A 23,191-nucleotide genomic window follows, 5' to 3' on the forward strand; every position below is an offset into this window, starting at 1 on the left:
TTCTTGGCACATGGACCACAACATTCTACGTACCTGGATCTACGGAATCACAGAATAATTTGAGTTGGAATGATTGGGAAGGCACCTTCAAGATAATGTAGTTCCAACCCCACTGCCACAGACAGGGACACCTTCAACTAGACCAGGTTGCTCAAAGCCTCATCCAACCTGGCCTTGAACACTTCCATGGATGGGGTGTATATATGCAATGCTGATCTTTAATGTAACAGTGTTGTAGCAGTTTCAACTCAGGTTCAACTAATCTTCAATTAGTTCTATGTTAATGATTTTCATAGCTATACAGCTTGTTTGGTGTTACTTAACCTGCTGTTAAAGTGACAACTTAGTTACAAGCTCTTTGTAGTACAAGGCACAGACCAGCTCTTTATCATGGTTTAGAGGGATTTATACATACAGCTTAATGTTGAGGGTTTCTGAGTACCAGTTTTGTCTGCAGCCCCCTGATCTCCAGCCTTCTAGATAGCCAAAGAAAACTGTTTCAGGGATTTCATATTTCACTAAAGCAAAAGGAAAAATAACCCTTTTAAATTCTGGTGTATTTGTTACATAGCAATGGTGGATAAATATGACCATATTAGTAAAAAATTATAGTTCTCTGCCTTGAAAAGTAATTTAGATTTTGAGACAGCTGTTTCATGTAAAACATTCCTGCACTCAGATCAGAACTGAGAGCAAAGAGAAGTAGAGCGTATCACTGTAATCTGCAGAAGTGTTTCTTAGGTTTCACAGGAGGGTTGTGGACCATCTTCAGTGTAAATCATTATGGCTAAATAGACACAGTATCTTGCAATGTTGAACTTCAGTTTCAGGAAAGATTTCATCAGTATGCTTTGTTCCATCTTGACGTGTTGCCTGTTAGGAAGAGAAATATAAACAAATGTTCTGAACTCTCCATTTAAATGAAGGGGGATTTTTAAACATATTTTTTTATTGAGGTACACAGACCAAGAGAGTTTAGTGTTGTTATTTGGGAAACTGCTGTAGACTTCAGGTGCTTCCGTATTGTCAACCTGCAGTGGTCTGCCAGTAAGCACACTTCCATAATTACCTTTTATATTTATCCTGTCTTTCAAGTAAATTAAAAACTTCAGATGTAGGAAGAAAGTCCTAAAAGTTTTTCTAAGCGATTACTTACTGCAGAAGTACAACTGTCATTGAGTATGTATGGAAAAGTTCATGGTCAAATGTGACATTATTAGGCACAACAGATTCAGTAAATCTTAATATTCCAACTCCTCCAAATAACAAATTTGTTGGCCTGCCAGCTGGGCTATATTGATTTCGTGGAGCAGAACAAGGTGCCTGGGAAAGGGCTGGCTGCTTTATTTTATTTGTTGGGTTTTTTTCTAGGTAGTGGGGACACACTTCTAACCTCATTGGGCTGCTCTTTCAACCTAATGATGTTCCAGCATTTGAGTCCTTCAAACTCAGGCTTGGTTGGATATAGTTCAAAGAAAAGCAGTTATGTTGTATGCATTTGCCTGGTCCATAGCCTGACATGTGGGATGTGTTAAACTGAGGTCTAAGTGCAATTATGATATCACCAGCACAGTGCAATAATATCAATGTCAGAAGCGTGGACTAGTGAGTTGCTGAATTTTGGAGCTGAACACTGCCTCACGTCCCTGTATTTTTTTAACCCCTTTTTAAAAGTGATATTTTGCTGATGTAGATTTGTATTGCCCTTGTCCTCAGTGGTGCTTCTGCTCAGCTGTGGAACTGTCAATCACTGTGGAGGACTGACTTTTCTCTGTCATTCATGCCTTATTCACAAGGTCTTTTTCACTCACTTCTGTCATAAAGCTTCTTGACTTTTGTGCTTTGCTACCCCATGAACGAGTTTTCTATTCATACTGTATTATTACTGACCTCTACTTGAACTTTGTTCCTCTCCTTCCACATATATTATTCGACTTTTCCACTGTGACAAGGAGTAAGAAAGGAAATGACACATTGCAGACTCAGAAAGAATTATAGTCGTTACTTCTAGCAGAAGTGTGTGTTTTGGCTCTTGAAAATGAGAACAGAGTTTCATACTGAGGGGAGGCAAAATATCATATGTGTTTCTGCAAAATGTATCAGAACTGCATGCAAATTGAACTGGTTCTTCTAAGGCATTAAGTCCTCCTGAGTGATAGTAACTGTATTTACTGCTTCTCCTTTTGCCTTTCAAAGAACTTCTGAAAACTCCAAGAGTCAAAGAGCCACTACTCTTGTCTAAAAATCATAGTTTTGCATTTGTTTCTAGGAAAGGCTTGCAGGTTTTTTTTGTCGAACTTCTGATTTTTAATACTACTCTCTTGTTCACTGAATGCAAATGTGAAAGAACAGCAACAGGTTGAAAATGCAGCCTCAGGGAGGTGCTCAGTGTGTACAGAAGCTTGCAGACCCTGCTTTGTTCTTTGCATTCCCTGTACTGCCAGAGCTTCACCCAATCTCCCCTCTGCAGTCCATTCCCTTCAATGGGATGCCTCAAGGACCACATTTTGAAGGCCTTGCTAACTCTCCATCCCAGAAAGTTCTAGGTGGATTTTTTTCCCAGTGTTGTCATCATTGTCTTCACAACTCTGACATGGGTGTTGATAGTGCGATAGCACTTGCATATTAAAATTGCAAGCAAATGCATCACCTTTAATGTCTGAGAGCTTGAGGGATCAAAGGCAGGAAACTACATTTGGTAGATGCAAAATTCTTTCAGTGCTGGTTATTCTTTGAAACCAAAATTCTTGAAGATGATATGACTGTTGGCAATAATGAAGCAATATTTTGCAAACATCTTGTCCTAATACATTCATGGTCGCCTTTAGTTGTATGCTGATGTCTTTGAAGGTGAAATTTTGACATGCAGAAATGAGCAGATGAAGCTCCTTCCTCCTCATTTAGCTTTCTGGCAGAGTGACAAAATATGCCAGGAAGATTGTAAATTTGTTATAGAAAGTCCATTAATTTTTTGCTTTCTCCCCATCAAATTCCTCCTCCCATTGTAGATGGATGGACTGAAGACAGCTGCTGGTATAAAATATATAAAGTATTTTTCTGGCTTTAGGATTTTTGCAATTCTGTCATTTTCTGTAACCTAAACATTGCAGGCTCTGTTATTATTTGTTGTGGAATGCAGCACTTGAAGTAGAATAATGCTATCTCTATAACATTAGGAAACATTACACAAAATTAGATAACTGGTCTCCTCCCTATGGCCATGCTCTCAAAACTGGTGAGTACTGTGTAAATCAGAGGAAAGCATCTCACTACTGTTTTCTTGATGACTTGAGTATAAGGGGAATATGCAAAACCTGATCACAGTATTTGAAACGTCTAGTGAGCTAAAACACTGAGTGTTGGAACCCTTCTTTATATAGAATTATATACTATCATAATCCTTTGAGAAATGTTTTTGAGAAAATTGCCTATTGAAGTTACATTAGATAGTTGTAACTTTTAAAATGATCCTCAAACCTTACAGGAGTTCATGACCATGTATGGTTGTGTGGAAAGATTACTGAAAAAGACATTTGCTAGAACTGGTAATGGAAACTGGCTAATCTCAGTGGGGTACATGAATTATTTGCTACACACTGTGCCTTATAGACTAACCTTATAAATGAGGGTGATGTGGTGTTTGTTTCCTATCAGGTATTAAAGATTTCTATGCAGCATGTTATTCTGTTTAATATCTCACTGTTGTTTATTCCATTTTAGGGAACTTTCTACAATTCTATTAAGTACAACAAGGAGAAAACATAAGCAAATAGTGGGTATACAGAAGTAACAAACCCTAAATGTTTTATGCAGAAAAGACTCAACAAGTATCTCCTATCTACGAAGAATGAATCAAATTTTCCCATTCTGTGAGATTGCAGTACAGTCTTGGATCAAACCACACATGCTTTTTAAAGAAACAAATAATTGAATGATACTATTTGCACTGACCTGACGATGTGGAAATAAAATATTGAAAGGAATGCTGTTATTGTTTTCTTTATTCTTCGGGGTTTGCTTCACTGAATGGATTTAACTGAAACAATTAAAAGTTTTATTCACAAAGCCATCACTACAGGATTAAAGAAGCCTTATAGGTAAAACTTTCTGATATGAAATGAGTAAGATTTAAGGTGCTAACTGGCTTTCATAGTAAGTATAAAATTTTAGAAGTAGAGAAGGGAAATGCAGCCACAAAAATCCTGTTATCCTCATTGGGCTATATGATTAAACAGCTGGGATCATACTGAGAAGGTACATTTGTGCTATATAGTACAGCTGCTTGAATGGGAATCAGGGGTCCAATTCTATCATTCTTAGTGGTGTTGAGTAGTGTTTTACTTTGCCAGCAGTTCTTTTGAAGCTTAAGGATGGCACAATTGAACTGCATGTTAATGGAAAACAAATAGTGCAAGTGATGCAGTATGACCAACAGGAAGTTTATTTGGCAAAGATGTTTAAAACAGTAATTTTGCCATGACCAGTAAGTTCCTATTTAATCACAAACCAGATTCCAGTCTTGCTGAAATCAAGGGAAGTTTTCCTGTTGACTTCAGTGATATAAAGATTTGGACCTCTTTTGGATTTATCTTCCAATTTAAGATAATTTTTCTAATGCTTACTAAATGTTCCCCAGTGTTTATACATTAAAATGTGTTGCCAATTCAAATAGCATTGTCTTGTACTGTAAAAACTAAAATAAAATATTTGGTTTGGCATCTTTGTAAGTGGAATTTTTGTCATGTGTTTAGAACTTATTCCACACTGCTAGCTGCACGTAGGAAATGTTCCCTACTCTTCTAAAAACAGTTATACTACACGTTTAAGAGATTAACTGTAACTTCATGGATTGGGTTTCTTGCTTAGTGGATTTATGCTATACAACAAATGTAACTCATAATTATTACCAATCATTTGAAATCTTTCTGCACATCAAATTGTTTTCGCTTGTGAGACTATAATTTTGCCTTTAATGAAAAGGTGGTCATTAATAATACGGTGTTAAAGTTTTAAGTTGCTAACCATGTCATTTATTCCCTCTCTGTAACAGGAGAGCCGCTTGTGATCTAACGTCAGCACCTTTTGATTATTTTTCATTGAATTACTTCCTTTATTCGCTGAGCATCTCTGCTCAAGATCAGTTTATTTCTAACAGTGTACTCTGTGATTCTTGTTAGTCTTGTTAGATGGTGATATCCTTTGTTAACATATTTATGCAGTGGATCCTGGAAAGAATGCTGATAAAAAATTGGGTGCAGCTTACTTCACTAATCTGCAGGTTTTTTACTGTATTCAGGGATGTAATTTTTAACTCTAAATGGTTTGTGATGCATGGTACCTTTTCTACTAACATGCTTTGCTTTGACTTCCCTAATTCCATCCTTATTCTATAGTCAGACTGGTGGAGTGTCTGCTATTTTTATACTTCAAATATAAATTTTTGTTTAGTGTACCCAGGTAACATCACTCATTTTTTTTCCCACCCTACAATATGAATCCACTGTTTCAGCAACCTTACTTTTACAGTCATGCAGCTACTTCTATGGGATATGGCAATTCCATCTTAGGTTATCGAAAGGTCTTCCTTTGTCTTCGTGTCATTTTCTCAAACTGAATGCTTCTCAATTTCTTAGGAATCTGTATCCCTAAAATCCTTCTCGCTGTCTTATCCTGCAGTTTGTATCTAATCTTGACTCCCATATCCTCTGATTTCCCTGTTGGTTAGCTAAACCTTAGAGACTATCAATATGCATCTCTGCTAATTCTCACTCTTTTCCTTTTTTTTTTTGCTTTTGTATTTTTGTGTACTTTTCCATATATGTGTAAGACTAAATCCTCATGTGGTGCTAGTTCTCATAGTTCTCATAGAGGCTGTGAACTTGAATCTGAGGTCTTTGCTTTTTACCTTTGCTGTGTTGAGTGCCTCTTAAGGTTTAATACAGCTTATTCAGATGTATATGATCTTCAGTTTTACTCCAGACTATCAGGGTGAGATTCACTTGTAACTTTAGAAGTCTAGAATGGCAGCTAAAGAAGTTTTTCTACAGAGTTAATGAGATGTTTTGAAACCCCTGCTTTTATATGTTGATTATAAAAGGGGTCTTGATAACTGGTTTGGGTGTCTGCATCTCTAGGTAGCTCTCTCTCCGTTGTTGACACCTACGATTAAGTGTCATGAACTGTATACTGTGTATGTATATTCTTGAGAATGAAAATGAGCTGCTGGTTTGATTGTGTAATGTGACAATTGATTTTTTCTTTTCTGGCATATTATATTTTTAGAAGCAAACCCCTAATTTTGAATAGTTTAGTGGAAGAAATGAAGTATATGATGGCCAAACTGTTCTATGACTGAATTTAGAACAAATACATTTAGTGATTTTGCTTATTTCCCACTTTGCTTATGGAAAGAAAGTTTAAGTGTTAAGCTTAGTGGAAAGAGTGGAAGTGGAGTAAGCTTAGTGGAAATACATTTATTGAGTTACAATTCTATTGCTGAATTAACATTTCTGTTTTTATTTGAATGATTTACAGGAAGCCTGTTTACCTGTAAAAGTCCAGCAATTGCAGATATCGTGATACTGGTAGATGGTTCTTGGAGTATTGGCAGATTCAATTTCAGGCTTGTTCGACTGTTCCTGGAAAATTTGGTTTCTGCTTTCAATGTGGGATCTGAGAAAACTAGAGTAGGTAAGGTGCTATATTTTTTCCTTAATATTTCTCTATCAATGTAAAAATTTCATGATTTCAGGATAGTTAACAGCTTAATGCTACTTATTTGTGCAAGATTCATCTTCATGTGGAACTAGCACTTCTCTCATAGGAGTAATATTGCTGGAATGTTTGTAGTATTAATTAATTCCTCAGTTCACTGTGATACTCAGCTTAAGTAAGCTCTAATGTAACATCAGTAGAAAAGAAAAAATAAATGGAAACAGTCTTACTGACTTTGCTCAGCATTAAAGCAAAACCTTGCAGTTTAATTTTCAGAGGAAGAATGTGCCAGTGGATGGTTTAAACTGGCTGAAACATTATATTTCTGTTCTGCTACTTATATTTTAGTCTGTTCAAAAGCATATTAAATAAAATGGTTCTTTTTCAAGAACAATTTGTTGGAATCTTACTAAATTCTGAAAAAGTTTCATACTCCTCACTTGCTGTCCTTAGCACTTGAAAGAAAGTAAATTTAGAAGTTGCCACTAAGAACAACTTTATACTGCTGGGTTTTTTTGGCATCAAGCAAAGCAGTATTTCTGGTATGGTAGCAAAGCTATTTATGGTAAACATACTACAGTGAGCTGTTGGTAACCAAGTACATAAAGTGTGGATACTTGAAAAAACAAAAAGCTTCATTTTCTGATGATTACCTTAATTTGTGGTTCTTTAGGTCTTGCACAGTACAGTGGTGACCCCCGCATTGAATGGCATTTGAATGCCTATGGCACAAAAGATGCTGTTTTGGATGCAGTCCGTAATCTACCATACAAGGGAGGGAATACATTAACAGGTACTGCGTATGGTTTAGCTTTCGCTTTTTATTAAAAAACATATTCTACTGCCTGAACTAAGAAGTGTTAGTGCTTATTATGAAGGGCAAAAAAGGATGAGTTTCTGCAGCTTGCTAATGACTTTATCCAATGTCAGTGAAGTCTGCTCTGAAGCACTTGTCTCATTGGCTTCACTGGGAATCTTTCTGGTCAGGACAGAATCTCATAAAACAAAGTGTAGATGAACTCTCTGTTGGGAGCGAACTCTTACTGCTAGCAAGAAAATGCAAAATCCATTCATGATGCTCATGCACAAAGCTTTATTCTGGAGAAGGAAAGAATGTTGTTTTAATACTTGACAACTGGCAATAGTAACTTTTCAAATGATCACCTGGGGCTTTTATATTTCCATTGACCTTTTAGTATTTAGAACACTGAAGCCCCAGAAGACACTTAGTGATGGATAAATGGGGGATGCCTGTCAGACTGTGAAAAATACAGTCTTTGAATACAATTCCACCATCTTCAAAGTAGCAGCTAGTAATACTGACTGTCTTGCCGGGAGAATGATATATCCAAATACCCAGACATGGCTTTAAGTAAATTCTTTTTCTGGGGAGGGAAGGGTGGTAGAAGGAATAATTGCAGTTAAGGGCACAAGGACTCTAGTATGATTCTGGGAATGAGATTACTGTAAGGTAGCAAGTAGTAAATTATCATGATTATTTTATATGGATGTTAGAAGAAGGTGAGTGAAGAGCTCCTGCTGTAGTGGGAGACTTGAAAGAGTTTTCAGATAGGATCTTATTGTGGTGTGTAAATTTGTCCAGAGGAGATGTTCTTCTTCCTCCCCTTTAAATAATTAGCAGTTATTAAAATCAGATCCTCCATAAGCTTTAAATTATTGTAAATTGGAAAGAACAAACAAGCCAAGAAACAAATTGAAGTAAGATTGTATGTAGTATGGGGATTTACTAAGCTATCCAGAGCATGTGCTTTCATGTAAGCAATGTAAGTAAAAGGACTTCCTATTCTAATTTCATAGAGTAAGATACAAAGATAGAAAAGATGGTGCGTTCACAGGAAGATCAACTTAGGTTTCCATAGCCAGTTTAAATTGCATTGATTGATCAAAAGGCTGCTAGACATGAATGTTGCTTTCTCTGTAGTTTAGATTGATTGTTGGAAAGTAAACTTTCAATAAATAAATACTTATTTTATACTTATTCTTCTTTAGAAGGTTTCTCATGATTTTTAAATTGAGCGAAAAGATGAACACTGTGATACTAGCCAAAATTAATGGCCATTTTCCCTTCTTAAAGTCTTCTAAAATGTTTCTTTTTTTAGGTCTTGCCTTAACTTACATTTTGGAAAACAGCTTTAAGCCTGAAGCTGGTGCAAGACCTGGAGTGTCTAAAATCGGTATACTGATCACTGATGGGAAGTCCCAAGATGATGTTATCCCTCCTGCTAAAAACCTACGAGATGCTGGCATTGAGCTGTTTGCTATTGGTGTGTATTCTGCCATGTCCATGTGTTGTGTCCTATTAAACCCTGATATATTTGTGTTTGTTGCCCTGTATATTAAGAAAGAGGTTTTTTATGTCTGTATCCAGTAAGTATCATCATTAACGTAAATCTTTATGCATTTTCCAATACATCATGCTGTAACTGAAGTTTAGGTATACATGGATGCTACATTATCAGCTGATAAAATGCCAGTTACACTGGCAGAAATTCACATTTTGAACTAACATTTTAACAGAGTAAAATGTATTTTAACGGAGTAAAATGTATTTTATCAGTCCCTCTGCATACAAGGTTTTTTCTTTTTAATTGCAAATATTTTCTTTCTCTTTCCAATGAAAGGTGTGAAGAATGCAGATATAAATGAACTCAAAGAGATTGCCTCTGAACCTGACAGCACACACGTCTACAATGTTGCTGACTTTAATTTCATGCATACCATTGTTGAAGGTCTTACCAGAACAGTATGCTCACGAGTAGAGGAACAGGAAAAGGAAATCAAAGGTGAGTAAGAAAAAAGATGTAATGTAACTTAATACGAACTTAGAGCTACAAATCCCATTCCAAATGCCTGCAGTTCTGGATTGCTGTCTGGCACATGACTCATGCTCTATATTCATTTGCTCACAAGAAAGTACATTCTCAGGGAACTTATCTTCCTTGGTTTGTTTTAATCTTGCTTTGATATCTTTTGATCTTTTGCTCTCTGTCTTTGATCATGGTAAATATTATGATATTTGGTAGTACCAAAAAATACAAAAATAGACATTAATTTTGCTGTAACTATTTCCAAGTAGTGGGTAAGGAATTTTTTTTCTAATACACCAGTTTGGGGATGAATTACTTTAACAGATGCACATGGAATTGTTACATTTGTGCTGTGCTTTCCATCTTCTAACTTACTGTTTTTATTGTCTCCTAAGTTTTCAATATTTTTTACTATTAAGATTACTTTGTCCCTTCCTCATGATGGAATTTTTCTCTTTCCTATTTAATACACAAAAGTATATTTCAGAGTATTTCTAGCTGTGCAATGAGAGAGTATGCATTAGTAAGGCTTCATTCCATCTTATTCCCCTTTTATTCACCTGGAAACTGGAAGGAATACAGAAAATTAGCTGTGTCTTGTGAGGGGGAGTAAGCAGTCAGTTGGGAAATTGAGAGGGAAAGGATGGAAAAAACACAGAGAAATGAGACATCTTTGTGGAAACGGATGAATGCCAGTGATAACCATTCACTACATCTCTTCAATCTGCTGACAGGCAGCATATATGTTTCCAACCTTCAGAAGAGCACAGGATATCACAGGTGTGGATGTCTTTGGATGATTTTCATGACTGGAAGGAAAACAACCTAAAGAAAACAAAACAAAACAGAAAGAAAGAGCTTGAAAGAGCAATGGGAGGAAGGACAGGAAGGCTTAGTTTTATATTTTTGTTTCTTTCATGTTAAGGTTTATGCAAGATTAGGGAGGCTTAGTCCCAGTGCAAACTCCATGTGCAGTACTCATTACTAGTCTTTGTTTCCATTGAAAATTACCTAAATAAATGTGCGGTAGCCAATTATTTGAAGTTTTGATGAGGAGCAATTTTGGAGCTTCAGCAAATACAACAAACACATAATTATTTTACAGAGGGAAATGAAAAATGTGTGTTGTCTCTAACCTAGGAACAATTGTTGCATCACCTGGAGCTCCTTCGGATTTGGTCACATCTGAGGTATCAGCTAGAGGATTCCGGGTTAGCTGGACCCATGCACCAGGCAAAGTGGAAAAGTACAGGGTTGTGTACTATCCCACTCGAGGAGGACAACCGGAAGAGGTAATAGGAGGAAAAGTTTCACAGAACTTTTAATACAACAGCAAGAACTAACCAGATAGAAAATCCATGGTCGCATTTAAATCTACCCTGAAATTCCCTCCTTGGGCTCTGAAGCCCACTACAGAAAGCAGATACGTGTATTTAGTTGATTTCTTTCTAAACAGGTTGTGATAGATGGAAGCTTATCAACAGCAGTTCTGAAAAACCTCATGTCTTTAACTGAATACCAAATAGCCGTATTTGCTATATACCCAAACGCTGCTAGTGAGGGCCTCCGTGGAACTGAAACTACACGTAAGTATCCTTATCATGTCTGTTATGAATTTGACTGTCTGCATTTAATCACACTATGTAAGCATTAATCTTTCTGAAAAAGAAATACAGAAAAAAGTCTTTTTCAATTTAGCTTCTTTTAATGCATTTGCCTTAAATTAATGTCTGTTTGAATTAATCCTGGGCTAAGTTCTTAAATCCAAATGCTCTGTGGATATTTAAACACTGAGGAGAGTTTTATCTCTGGGCTGAACTTTGAAGTCAGTGTCTTGAACCCTAAATTAGAACAGTCTTACACTTTGAGTGTGGAGCCAAACTTTGTAAATTAGTTTGTGGCTGAAGATGATTTTGTGAATGGAGGATTAGGTGGGACAGGAAATACCTGCATGTGATTCCCATCAATGCCAGAGATTTGAAGGTAACTTTTGTAAGTTCCTTTCTCAATGATTCAGTTATTTTGTCTGTAAAATGGTGCCTTGGGATATTGTTAGAATGAATTCATTCACAGTTTTGAGTTCTATAACAAAAACTATGCTAGTACCTAACATAATGTGCTGCTATTGATCATAGCAATTTTGTGTCTTTGTAAACAATATACAGTTACTGTTTTTAGTATATATGACAGATATTAGGAATGCAAGACTAAGTTTTTAGTTCAAACCAAGAAGTCAATATGTGATCTATCAATAGCTGATATCTTCTGGAAGAACAACACAGTAGGGCTCAAGCGATCTAGATTTCTACACTGCTTTGACAACTTCCTGACACAAGTGATCAAGAAGACAGCAAGAGAAAGTGCTCTGCTGTAGCTGATACTTAAAACCAAGGGAAAACTTATTTGGGGTGGGAGGTTAAAGTCACAGCTAGCCTTGACTGCAGTGACCATGGTGGAATCCAGGATTCTGAAAGAATGGAGAAGTGCAAAAAGCATGACCACAACTCTGGATTTCAGGATAGCAGTCTTCAGTCTCTTCAGAGATGTGCTTAGAAGAATCCTGAGGGATGAAAGTTAGGGCTGTTTATCCTGGAGAAGAGAAGGCTGCGTGGAGACCTCAGAGCAGCCTTCCAATATCTGAAGGGGGCCTACAAGGATGCTGGGGAGGGACTCTTCATTAGGGACTGTAGTGATAGGACAAGGGGTAACGGGTTCAAACTTAAACAGGGGAAGTTTGGATTGGATATAAGGAAGAAATTCTTTACTGAGAGGGTGGTGAGGCACTGGAATGGGTTGCCCAGGGAGGTTGTGAATGCTCCATCCTTGGTGGTGTTCAAGGCCAGGTTGGATGAGGCCTTGGGTGACATGGTTTAGTGTGGGGTGTCCCTGCCCAGGTTGGAACTGGATGATCTTAAGGTCCTTTCCAACCCTAACTATTCTATGATTCTATGATTCTATGTGGGTCTGGTGAAAAGAGGGATCCAGAAGAGCAGGTTGATACCCAAAGATCACATCCTACAAGTTCAAGAAAGGTCCATACTGGCAAGCAGAAAATCAAGCAAAGATGACAGGAGGCTGGCATGGATAACTGCAAAGTCTTGTCTCTGAGGAGGAGGATGTGGGGATCTTGGTACACAACAAGCTAACTGTGAACCAGCAATGCACCGTTGTCACAAAGAAGGCCAAGAGCCTCCTGGATTGCATTAGAAAAGGATTGCCAGCAGGTTGAAGGAGGTGATTCTTGCCCTCTGCTCAGCACTAGTGAGGGTGGTGAGACACTGGCACAGGTTGCCCAGAGAGGTTGTGGCTGCCCTATCCCTGTGGCAGTGTTCAAGTCCGAGTTGGATGGGGCTTGAAGCAACCTGGTCTTCTGGAAGGTGTCTACCCATGGCAGGAAGGTTGGAACTGGATGATCTTGAAAGTCCCTTCCAAACCAAGCCATTGTATGATTCTATGGCAATTTTATTATCGTAGTGGTCAGCCACGTTGTGGAGTCTACCTCTCTGAAGATATTTAAAACCCAACTGGACATGGTTCTAGCTGACCCTGACTGACCAGGGAAGTTAGTTAAGCTAGATGCCAAAAGGTGACTTTCATCCTCAATGGTTCTTTTATTCTGTGTCACTGCTAATCTTCCCAATCTGAAAATAAAATAAAATAGGATCATATAAAATTGAGACTTCTATTTTAGTCTGTCTCCCCAAATGTCATTTCCAGCCATGTAATACACCATAACACAGTGTTAGGACCTGTTTAATTTATTGAGACAGAGAGAACAGTAACATACCAAGCCAACAGAATTGTTTTATATTGCACCTGGTGTTCCTTTGAAGTCACCTAGTCAAGTTCTAACGGAGCCCAGCCCTGCTGGCTTTCTGAGATCTGCTCAGATCACACCCCAAGGTCATGCAGCGTCAAGCATTTCATACAGCTGTCTTTGACAGTATGCTGGAAGTAATAGTCTGACTTACGCAAGTATTAATCACCCCACATGCTAAAATACCTGCAGTTTGAAAGTATTTTTTGCTATCCTAATGCACAGCTATGGAAAATTGTAGTTTACATTCCTGCCTTTTTGTAACATACTGACAGATTAAAATAGCCACCTGTCACATTTGTTCATACAACACTGAAAATAGCTTGCAGGTACGTGAAATCTAAATAGAAACATTCAATATGCAAAACACACAGATAATTAGAAAGGTTTCTGATTTAATAGTAATTTCTAACTTGAAATAAATATGAAATGTGTTCACATTTTAAACTGCTGCAAATATATTTTTATGTGGTTTAGTTTATTCAAGTTGGGTTTTAGCAGGCTTCATTTCTCTCTATGTTACCAGAGTATTAGCATGTTCTGGTAACTGTCCGAGATGCAAATCAGCGTTACCTACTGGACATTTATATTTGAGATTCTAAGCTCTTCAGCTACAAACTTCAATAGAAAATACCACTTGTTTCATTTCCAGTCACCTCTTCATTAATGATTCTATGATTCTATATATTGCGCGAGTATCTGGCAGTTCCTAATGAGAGTTAAAATATGAATCATAAGTAAGAGGATATTTTTCTTGTAGATTTTTAGAATCAAAATGAAGAAAGGACAGGTGATTGTAGTGTCTCTGTGATCCTGGGAAGTTTGAATAGGAATGAGACAATGTAGTAGAAAATGCCTTCAGAGTATCTCAAATTGTTGTTTCTTTCTGTAGGTATCAGAGGCTTGAGTGGAGCTCTGAAGGAGGAGATTGAAGTACATTTGAAAATGTTTATGTGTAGTTTCTCCCTATAATTAGAGGAGTTGTAGGAATTCATATAAGTCACCAGATCAATGAGAGTCTACATAGGGTGGAGGTAGGCTGTGAAAGGCTGTGGAAGTGAAGATAGAGGAGTGACCTGGAAACGGAAACCTAAAAAGAGGCCTAGGTTGAAGTTTTGCTCATGTTTACAGACCTGAACAACAGACTGAGTGAACAGCCTCAATTAATAAGGAAGGATGAGGCTGACATGTTTTGTATACATGAAGTTAAAAGCTCTGTTAGAGTTTGTTGTATATAATGTAATAGATATTCTGCTCCTTGGAGATGTCAGCTGGACAGGCTGCAGTTTTTGTTTGGACAAGGAGACAAGGAGATTAGAGAAGCTCTGGGAGTTATTAGCATTATAATTAGAATCGCTTGCTGAATCTGTGTTTGCAGATCAGATACTTCAGACATGTGCAGAGCAGAGCTTTGCAGAGGAGCAGCCAATTCCCTTGTATTTCTCCAGTGACTGGATATTTTGGTGGGATCCATCAATGATGTCACAGCAGTGGAGAAGGCCTTGAGATGCTATTCTGTGAGAGGAAGAAAGTGAGACCAGTTAGAGAAGTGTAAAATGCTATTCTAAAGAGTTTCAGAAATACAAAGAAATATTTAGAAACTCATACTGATTCTGGTATCAGTGCCTTAAATTCACAAGTAAACCTCCTAATAATATTTGAATTTCACTCAGCCTGCTGTACAGTACTCTCCTGTACTTACCAGGTTAGCATTCACCATGATTTGCAATGGATGATCTTGCCCATATTTACATAATCCCACTGACAAAGGCCTGGGAGCCAGTTTAGACATGCAGGCCTTAAACACACAACAGTTTTTGTCGAAATGTATTGACATTCACAATGTGCTCATTCAGGGTTTCCTCCAGGGTGTCCTACCTCATGGCTGCCTCTCCCACACTCTGGCTTGGGAGCCATTGCTAGAAAGGGTCACCTCTGGGAACTGCTCCTTGTCCCTAATAGCAGCTGTACCCATTCTTTGATGGAGAGCCGTTGTCCTCCTGCAGATAAGGAAGAGGGAAGGATGAGATCTGACCAGAGTGATTTAGTGCTTAAAGACCAGAAATCCTCACCCTTGAAATATTCAAAACACTTTAGGACAAAGAGCTGAAATGCTTTGTAAGTGGTAACTGTGCTCTGGCATTAGAATGGGTTAGGTCATCATTTCCTTGTTTCTCTAATCCTGCATTCTTTTATGTACTAATCAGCTCTTCACAGTCATGTCCTTTCCATGCCTGGAGAAAGCTATATTCCCTTGTGTTCCCTGGGGTAAAACAAACTGTTTGAAAATAGCTGGTTGTTCAAGTGAGACAACTGAAGTCTGTCTCTTGTTCCACTGTAGTTGCCTTGCCAATGGCATCGGATCTGCAATTGTACGATGTGTCACAGAGCAGCATGAGAGCGAAGTGGAATGGAGTACCGGGTGCTACAGGTTACATGATCCTATATGCTCCCCTCACAGAAGGAGTGGCAGCAGATGAGAAGGAGGTGATGTATCGTGTTTTCACTTGAATAGCAGTTATTCAAAAAACAATTATTTTAAAGAATAAACTAGTACATGGCATTTAACCTCCAATTTGATCAGTGTGTTTTCAATGACTGCCTTTAGTACTGTATGTGTTACAGACTATGAATAAAATGCAAGTACCAATTGATTATTTTTATATGTCATTGCCAAAAAAATGCAACAATTTCAGCTAAAGTGACTAATTTGAAATGATACATGAGGTGAAACTGTATCATCATATACACACTCAAAAGAAGAAAACATTAAATAAAACTAAGATATTTTCTAAGTGTGTTATGAGAAGAATATGAAGTTCAGCCTTTGTTCTCATCAGGACCTTTAAAAATAAGCAGAATTTGCAGGTGTGACCTTTATTGGGTTCTTTTATGTTCTGTTCAACTTTCATTTTTAAACTTCGAAAAAATGCCTTCTATCATAAGTGAATTTTAGAAAATATTTTTAGAGTGACAAGAAGGTGGGACAAGGTAAAGTCCAGTCTTCTGTCACTAAAATAGTGAAACCAGTAGACTTTTCTAAAGTTGCTAGCATAATTCTAATGGAACTTCTGGTCTAGGATTGAAAAGTTTTTATGCTCAAGTTTCTATATGTATAATTAAGATTATACAACATCTCTGTTCAAGCAAGAACACTGAAAAGCATGCAGGGGCATGCGAACTTGTGGAGAGCGTAGGAAGGTAATGAAAGCTCGCATGGACTTGTGCTCTCTGCTAAATGAGCGGCTGTGAGCACGTAATTCTGTTAGAAGTGGGGCTTCCCTGAATACTGGCTGATTCAGGAGAGAGTCTTACACCAAAGAAAGACTTTTTTCAACAAATGAGTCAGTCCATGATAATGTGACTCTCAGTAAAGGGATGGAGGAGGAAAATTATACATACCTTCAATAGCAACAGATCTGAGCCTCAATGCGCATGGAAATCCATTCCTCCTATGAAATTTCAGTCTTATGCCTGAAGATGAAACAAGATATATCTGCGAATGAAAAGGCCTTGGTAGCTGCATGTTCTAAAGAACACGCTAATGTGACCAGTTACTTTTAAAGTCCTCTTACAAGTATGTTGGCTTTTTGACAATTATTGTGCAAAATCCCCAAATCCTGGGCCAAGTACCTCAGGCACAGTATCAGACAAATGCTTACATTTGATCACATATCTAATTTCAAGTGTGTAAACAGTATTCTTCCCTGTAATGAGCTAATTCTGAAATAACATGTCTTTTTTTATTCATGGTGTTTTTAGATAAAAATTGGGGAGGCCTCAACAGATCTTGAACTGGGTGGACTATTGCCGAATACAGAATATACTGTCACAGTTTATGCCATGTTTGGAGAAGAAGCTAGTGATCCCCTTACAGGACAAGAAACTACATGTGGGTAGCACATATCTACATTCACTCCCATGTTAATAAGACTTCAAAGTAGTCTTTGCACATATTAGAGCAGACATCTGATTTTCAAAACCTGATTTGAATAGTCCATAGGACAAGGTCTTAACTGTACTGAAGTTTCTCAGCACAAATAATTTATAGAGGCTGAGGATGTGAGTTTCTACAAAACAGCTTGGTTTCGGAACAGGACTGTGAGCTCCTCTCTCTTGGTGGTGGTGTTACTGTGGAGATCCCTGTTGATCTTGGTGGAAATATTGATGGTTTTCTGAAGTTACTGAAGGTGAAGGAAGGTCGTCACATAGAGCTAAATTGAGACTGCTCTGTTTAGCCTCCTGTAGCCAGAGAACCGGGTGTGTGGGGGAGTCTGCTCAGATGGAGAAGTTCATTCCTCTGGCTCAGTAGCAGTACAGATGGAAAAGAAGCAAGGAGAAGATTTCTGTCCAACCCCTGCTGCCTAACATCTGGTAAACAAAGAATTGGAAAGAGCTCTTGCACTCATGATAGATAGTGTCTGCTTAATAAGCAGCAAGAGTTTTGCCAGCAAAATTCTGTCCTCTGCTAATTGTACACAGCACTCTGTCAGGTCTCTAAGTAGCCTTAGCAATTGGGAGATAATGGAATTGAAAATAAGGGATTGTGCTGCTGGGGTGTTTCTGGGACTGCATTCAGTGACATCTCTATTGCTCCCAGCAGTGGAGCAATTGCTTCCTCTTGTTTTGTGTTCCTGGCATGAGTAAGCCAGTGTGAAAGTGACTTACATTTAATAGGTGACAGAAGTTCAGGCATGAAGTGCTAAGAAATGGAAGGGCCAGAGCAACTGATGTCAGGTCAGCAAGTAATAGTAGAGGAAGCTCTAGGAATGCTGTTTGAACTGGGTCATCTCTGAGAGGACAGTTGTAGACAGACAAGTGCAAATAAGAAACTACTGCAACCTGGGTACGTTTGTGGACTTGCAACAAGTGTAGAAGATCCTTAACACTTGGAGAACCAAATCTTTGGCTTTTTGTCCCTCTATCCTCTAGCTCCCTTGTTTGGTTTTTTTGTTTTGTTTTGTTTTTATGTTTTGGTTTTGGTTGATTTTTTTTTTTTTTTTTTGTATATGTGTGTCCTCCCCATGCTTTGGGTCAATTTCTGAACAATATCTGGTTTCATTTACCCTGAATAGTAGTTTATGTAGTTTATAACTGTGCCAGCCTGGATTCACTTCATGTCATATGATCTTGGAGGCTGCACAGCTCGAAACCTGGCTAACACATTGGATGGAAGATCACATGCAAATTCCAGATCCATTGGCACAAGCTGAGAATTCATGACTACTGAAATTCATTTGATCACAGAAGCTAGTAACATGTGTTAGTCAGCCCATCCTCACTGCTGCTACCAGACCAGAATAAAAAAACTCCTAACTACCCTGCAACCTTCATTTATTTTTAGGGTGACTTCAATGCAGCCAGCTCTGACTGGATTATAGCACTGTAATGCGAATGAAGATTGATTCTAACCTTCCATAGGAAGCTATTCAAATAAGCAGTCTTCCAACAGGCTTTGATTGATAAGACAGTAGGGCAGTCTGGGAGGAAAGAAAGCTCTCGGTGAGCACACCTGTCCCACATGGTCAGTGTTCAATGGTTATGTCTCTCCTGTTTGAATTCAGAAGATTAAAGCTACTTTTTTGTAGCTGGTTTTGTTTTTTGTTTTTTGTGGGTTTTTTTTTTTTTTTTTTTGTTTATTATTAGTATCAGTATTTCTGGCTTCCAACTAATGAATAGGCTACCTAGTATTTTCTTCCTGAAGCATATATCTGCCTGGAGAGTGATCTGCCCAGTTTGCTGTAGTATTATGTGTAGTATCTGATACTCTATATTTAGTAAAATAATACTATTCTACACACTGTATCATCTCAGTTACTGTAGTGAAACCTTTCTCTGTTCCAAAGAGAGGCATGATCAGCAAACTCATTCTGTGGTGTGGTTTCTTTCTGGGTCCATAATTTATCCAAGACTCACTGTAAATATGACATGACGCTGGCATCAGGACTGTCTGTTTGAGAGCAGTGCTGTCAGGAGATTGGTTCCAAATGGAAGGAGCTGAGACTGAGGCATTTTGTGGTATGGCCTGGATGGTGAAATGAAGTGCATTCCATGACTGACAGAAAGTAGAAAGGAAAGCCAGCACGTGATACTTCCTTCACTAGACTCGGAGGAATATATTGAATGCCAGAAAGTGTGGCAAACCCATCTAATACAATTCCAATGTGTTCCCATCTTTTCTCACAGCCAAGTTGACTTGACTGTTCTTAAGCTGGTTAGGTGTTTGCTTGCAGATTCTGAGTTGATATATGGCCTGGCTAAAGATCCCATATAATATATGGATTTTTTAAATCTTTTGCTTTTTCCCATGTGCTCTTGTTTAAGAGAAACAGCTTCTGAAGTGCTGATATTTATCTGTCCACGTGGATTGGTGATGACCGTGTGTGAAGGCAGGATGGATAGAGAAAAGTTTCACAATTCAGAGAAAATTAGCAGATGTTGAGCTAATACAGAGCCCACTGCTGAGAGTAACAGACAGCACACAGAGTTTTCTCTGGTGTGACAGAAAAGTGGATGCAATCTGAGACTCATTTCTTTTAGTTCATGACAGTCAAGGAATATATAGTACATAAATATGACTTTCACCGGGATTGCTGTTAGGAAACAGCTTCTTTCTGTAATAAAAGAGGAAAGGTTAAGCAGAGGTAAAAAAAAGATAGCATCTTTGGAGATCATCTGAGCTAGTTATGCTTTTTAGACAAACTAACCCTTGTGTCAGGAGCTTTTAGGATTCAGAAAAATTTTTGCCAAAATATTATTGTCATGAAATATTTTTGCTGGTATGTTCATGGAAAACAAATATAGGGTAAAGATCTGCCTGAATTAAATTAGTTTACAAACACAAATTTCTTGCAAGTATTGTCTAGGCTAGATCTTGCTATGATATCTCCTATGTACAATAGCGTTATTTGTTTCTTTTTCAGTAGTAGTTGATATGCACTTAGCAAGACTAAAAGTTCTGTTTCAGCAAAGAGCTAAGCTATTTTACCTTTAAGTACTTGGGTTAACTTCTTTGCTGTAGGCCTTTTAATATAAATATTGTTGATAGAACTTTTCGAATAGAAAATGTGATGATAATTTTCAAGACATCAAAAATTTCACAGCTAAAACCTGTAATCACTTTCATGATTTCATCTCTTTCCTTTTCCAGTGCCTCTAAGTCCACCAACAAACCTGAAATTTTCTGAAGTTGGGCACAACAGTGCTAAGCTAACATGGGATCCTGCTTCCAAAAATGTGAACGGCTATCGCATCATGTATGTTAAAACAGACGGAACAGAAACCAATGAGGTAAATTATTAGTATCTCTCTTCCCTCAACCAATTTCAGACATCCAATCCCCAAACTTCTGTAATTATTAATGGTAACTTTTATAAACAAAAGATACCTTGCAAGCTGTAAAAATTATTTATTAGAGAATTCTGAAACTGAGTGAAAATAAGAGTTTGACTAGTGTTGGGTGTAGATTTGGAGTGTATCATACATGTGGGGGACATTACTTTGAAAGCCTTACATACCAGAACAGTCATTGCTATTGCATGTAAACTAAAGGAAACTACTCAAGTGAACAATGGTTTGTATGTGCAGGAACTTGAGAATATATGGTGGGGAAATATGTATTCTTGGTTCAATACAGATAATGAGACTTTCAATATATTATGCGTCATGGACCCAAGCTCATGCAAAAAGACTATCTGAAGGCTTCATCACATTTTCTTAACATTTATTTCTTAAATTTATATTAAAAACTCTCTTTCTAGTAACAGGATTTTGCTTAGACAGATTGATAACATGATGTTCTAAATTAGACTCTTGCATTTAATAATTTACTTGTGCAATTTTAGTTATGCCTTCTTACTAAAAGTGCTTTATAATAGCTTTTACTAGCATGAATCCTGTGATAGAATGAAAAATGGGATGGAATGATATTAACACAGAAATTAACAAAAATACAGAAAATGCAGTAAACTGGTCCAATTATTAATACAGTCCAGATCCCTTATGTCATAAGTTGCCATGGATAACTTAGCCCTCCAAAAAAAGTCTTTAATAGTAGTTATGTGTAATTGTGTTTCTTCTGGGAGACATAGCTGGCCTTTCGTCCATACAAGATGGAATATTTGTATTAATTCTGAAGAAGCTGTTCCCGGGTTTCGAAGAAAGCATTCCAGTGCAATGTTTTGTGTCTTTTCTTTCTGCTAGGTCCCTTAGAATTTAAATTAGAAATCACTTGACCTCTTCCTATTGATTACCCTTAATATAGATAATACCTCTGGCTGCACTCATCACAGTGGTATTTGAATGTCTCAGGTTTGTGGTAATACCCTTCATAGCATGACTGTTCAGTAGGTTATTATTTACTTTTCCTTTATGTCTGTTCAAAGAGAAAGTATCATTTTTTTGTTGCATTCCATCAGTAGAATTTCCCGTTGGTGCCAAGCTAGCGTGACACTGAATAGTTGAACTGATAAAATGTCAGTTTATAAAGCCTTGAGCAGCTTGTCCTCAGCAAAGTCATGTTAACTGCAGTCTGGGTAAAGACCAGATAAAACTCTTATCTTGCCTCTTGACGAATGCAAACCATAATTGCTTAGGCAATGATTATCCATTGGGGGACTGGATTCAACAGCACTAAAAGTTCCTTCCCTTTCTGGGTTCCTAAACACGCAGAGCAGATATGTTAGCAAGTTAGGCTTACTAAGGTTGAATTCTTTTACACTATTTTGTCATAAACAAAATTTGCCTTTTCTCTGGTTTGTGTATTTTACTTGATTTTTGTCAGCTGTTATGGCCCTGAATTTATACTTGTTCATAATTTCACAGAATTTGCATACTAATAACATGACATTTTCTTTCTGTATCGTCATTACCCAGCAGAATTTCAGACACTGGTCGTGTAAATTGTATGATCAATATCTACCACAAATTATGCTTTCTCTAGGTGGAAGTTGGTCGTGTTTCAACCCATACTCTGCAAAGTCTGGCACCACTTACAGAGTATACTGCTGCTATTTTCTCTCTGTATGATGAAGGTCAATCTGAACCACTTACTGGCAGCTTTACCACAAGTAAGTATTACTGAATTTTGAAGGCCTTCCAAGAAGAATTTTTATACTCTCTTACTTTACTGGAAAGTAAGACCAGTAACAGCAAGTATCTCTGGCTGTGAATTCATGTATATGGAACCTTTTTTTTTATTTTCATTGGGGTTTTCAGCATTTTTGCTCCCTCATTATGGGACCAGTTATATCCTTCCTCATGAGAGAAATCTGTTGACAACTTGAAAACATTTATATGGATAAGGTTCATTTATTAAGTCTTTCCACAATCAGCCGTTTCAAAGCATCTTTTATGCCATTACGTAGTAAAGCATTTGTCTCCCCAGCTTTCTGAAGCATCTTTCAGTGTGATGGCATTTGTCTCTTCAGCTAAGTTTGATGAGTTCTGAATCGTACAATTAACCAGTGAACTGTCTAGGCAATAAAGGGCAGAACTTCATATAAACAGGAACTGGAACTCCAAAGGAGAATGTATAAGTAGTTTAATGCTCCTGCAGGCTGTTTAGCACATTTATAGTATCTGTAACTCTATTTCTGCATTAAACAAATGGCTGATGACACTTATTAATGATTTCTAACATAAAAGCAGGAAGAGAAAGATTTTGAAGGAGTAAAGAGAAACGTGAGGTGCAAAAGAAAGGGAGAATGTATGAGTATGGAAAAAGAGGTTGATATTTGCATGCAAACAGCAAGTGGAAATGCAGACAGAATTTCTGGAAAGGACAGAGATTAGGATTTTGCTTTGAGATAGAGGAAAAGAAAAGAGTATGGTG

At 37.6% G+C, this 23,191-nt stretch overlaps 1 protein-coding gene across 1 annotated transcript in view; it reads left to right on the plus strand.

Annotated features, from left to right (window-relative positions):
* Positions 1 to 23,191, plus strand: part of COL14A1 (collagen type XIV alpha 1 chain) — a gene marked incomplete at its 3' end in the record, with an annotated part of 111,932 nt that overhangs the window by 24,145 nt on the left and 64,596 nt on the right. The window contains exons 5-14 of the mRNA XM_080609731.1: positions 6,535 to 6,690; positions 7,388 to 7,507; positions 8,835 to 8,999; positions 9,357 to 9,518; positions 10,683 to 10,834; positions 10,999 to 11,128; positions 15,701 to 15,846; positions 17,122 to 17,251; positions 20,510 to 20,649; positions 22,301 to 22,427. Of these exons, the coding sequence (XP_080465857.1) occupies positions 6,535 to 6,690; positions 7,388 to 7,507; positions 8,835 to 8,999; positions 9,357 to 9,518; positions 10,683 to 10,834; positions 10,999 to 11,128; positions 15,701 to 15,846; positions 17,122 to 17,251; positions 20,510 to 20,649; positions 22,301 to 22,427 (1,428 nt within the window). The remainder of the gene's footprint in view (positions 1 to 6,534; positions 6,691 to 7,387; positions 7,508 to 8,834; positions 9,000 to 9,356; positions 9,519 to 10,682; positions 10,835 to 10,998; positions 11,129 to 15,700; positions 15,847 to 17,121; positions 17,252 to 20,509; positions 20,650 to 22,300; positions 22,428 to 23,191) is intronic.

This window comes from Psittacula echo, assembly GCF_963264785.1.
Source record: "Psittacula echo genome assembly, chromosome: 2".
Classification (NCBI taxonomy): domain Eukaryota; kingdom Metazoa; phylum Chordata; class Aves; order Psittaciformes; family Psittacidae; genus Psittacula; species Psittacula echo.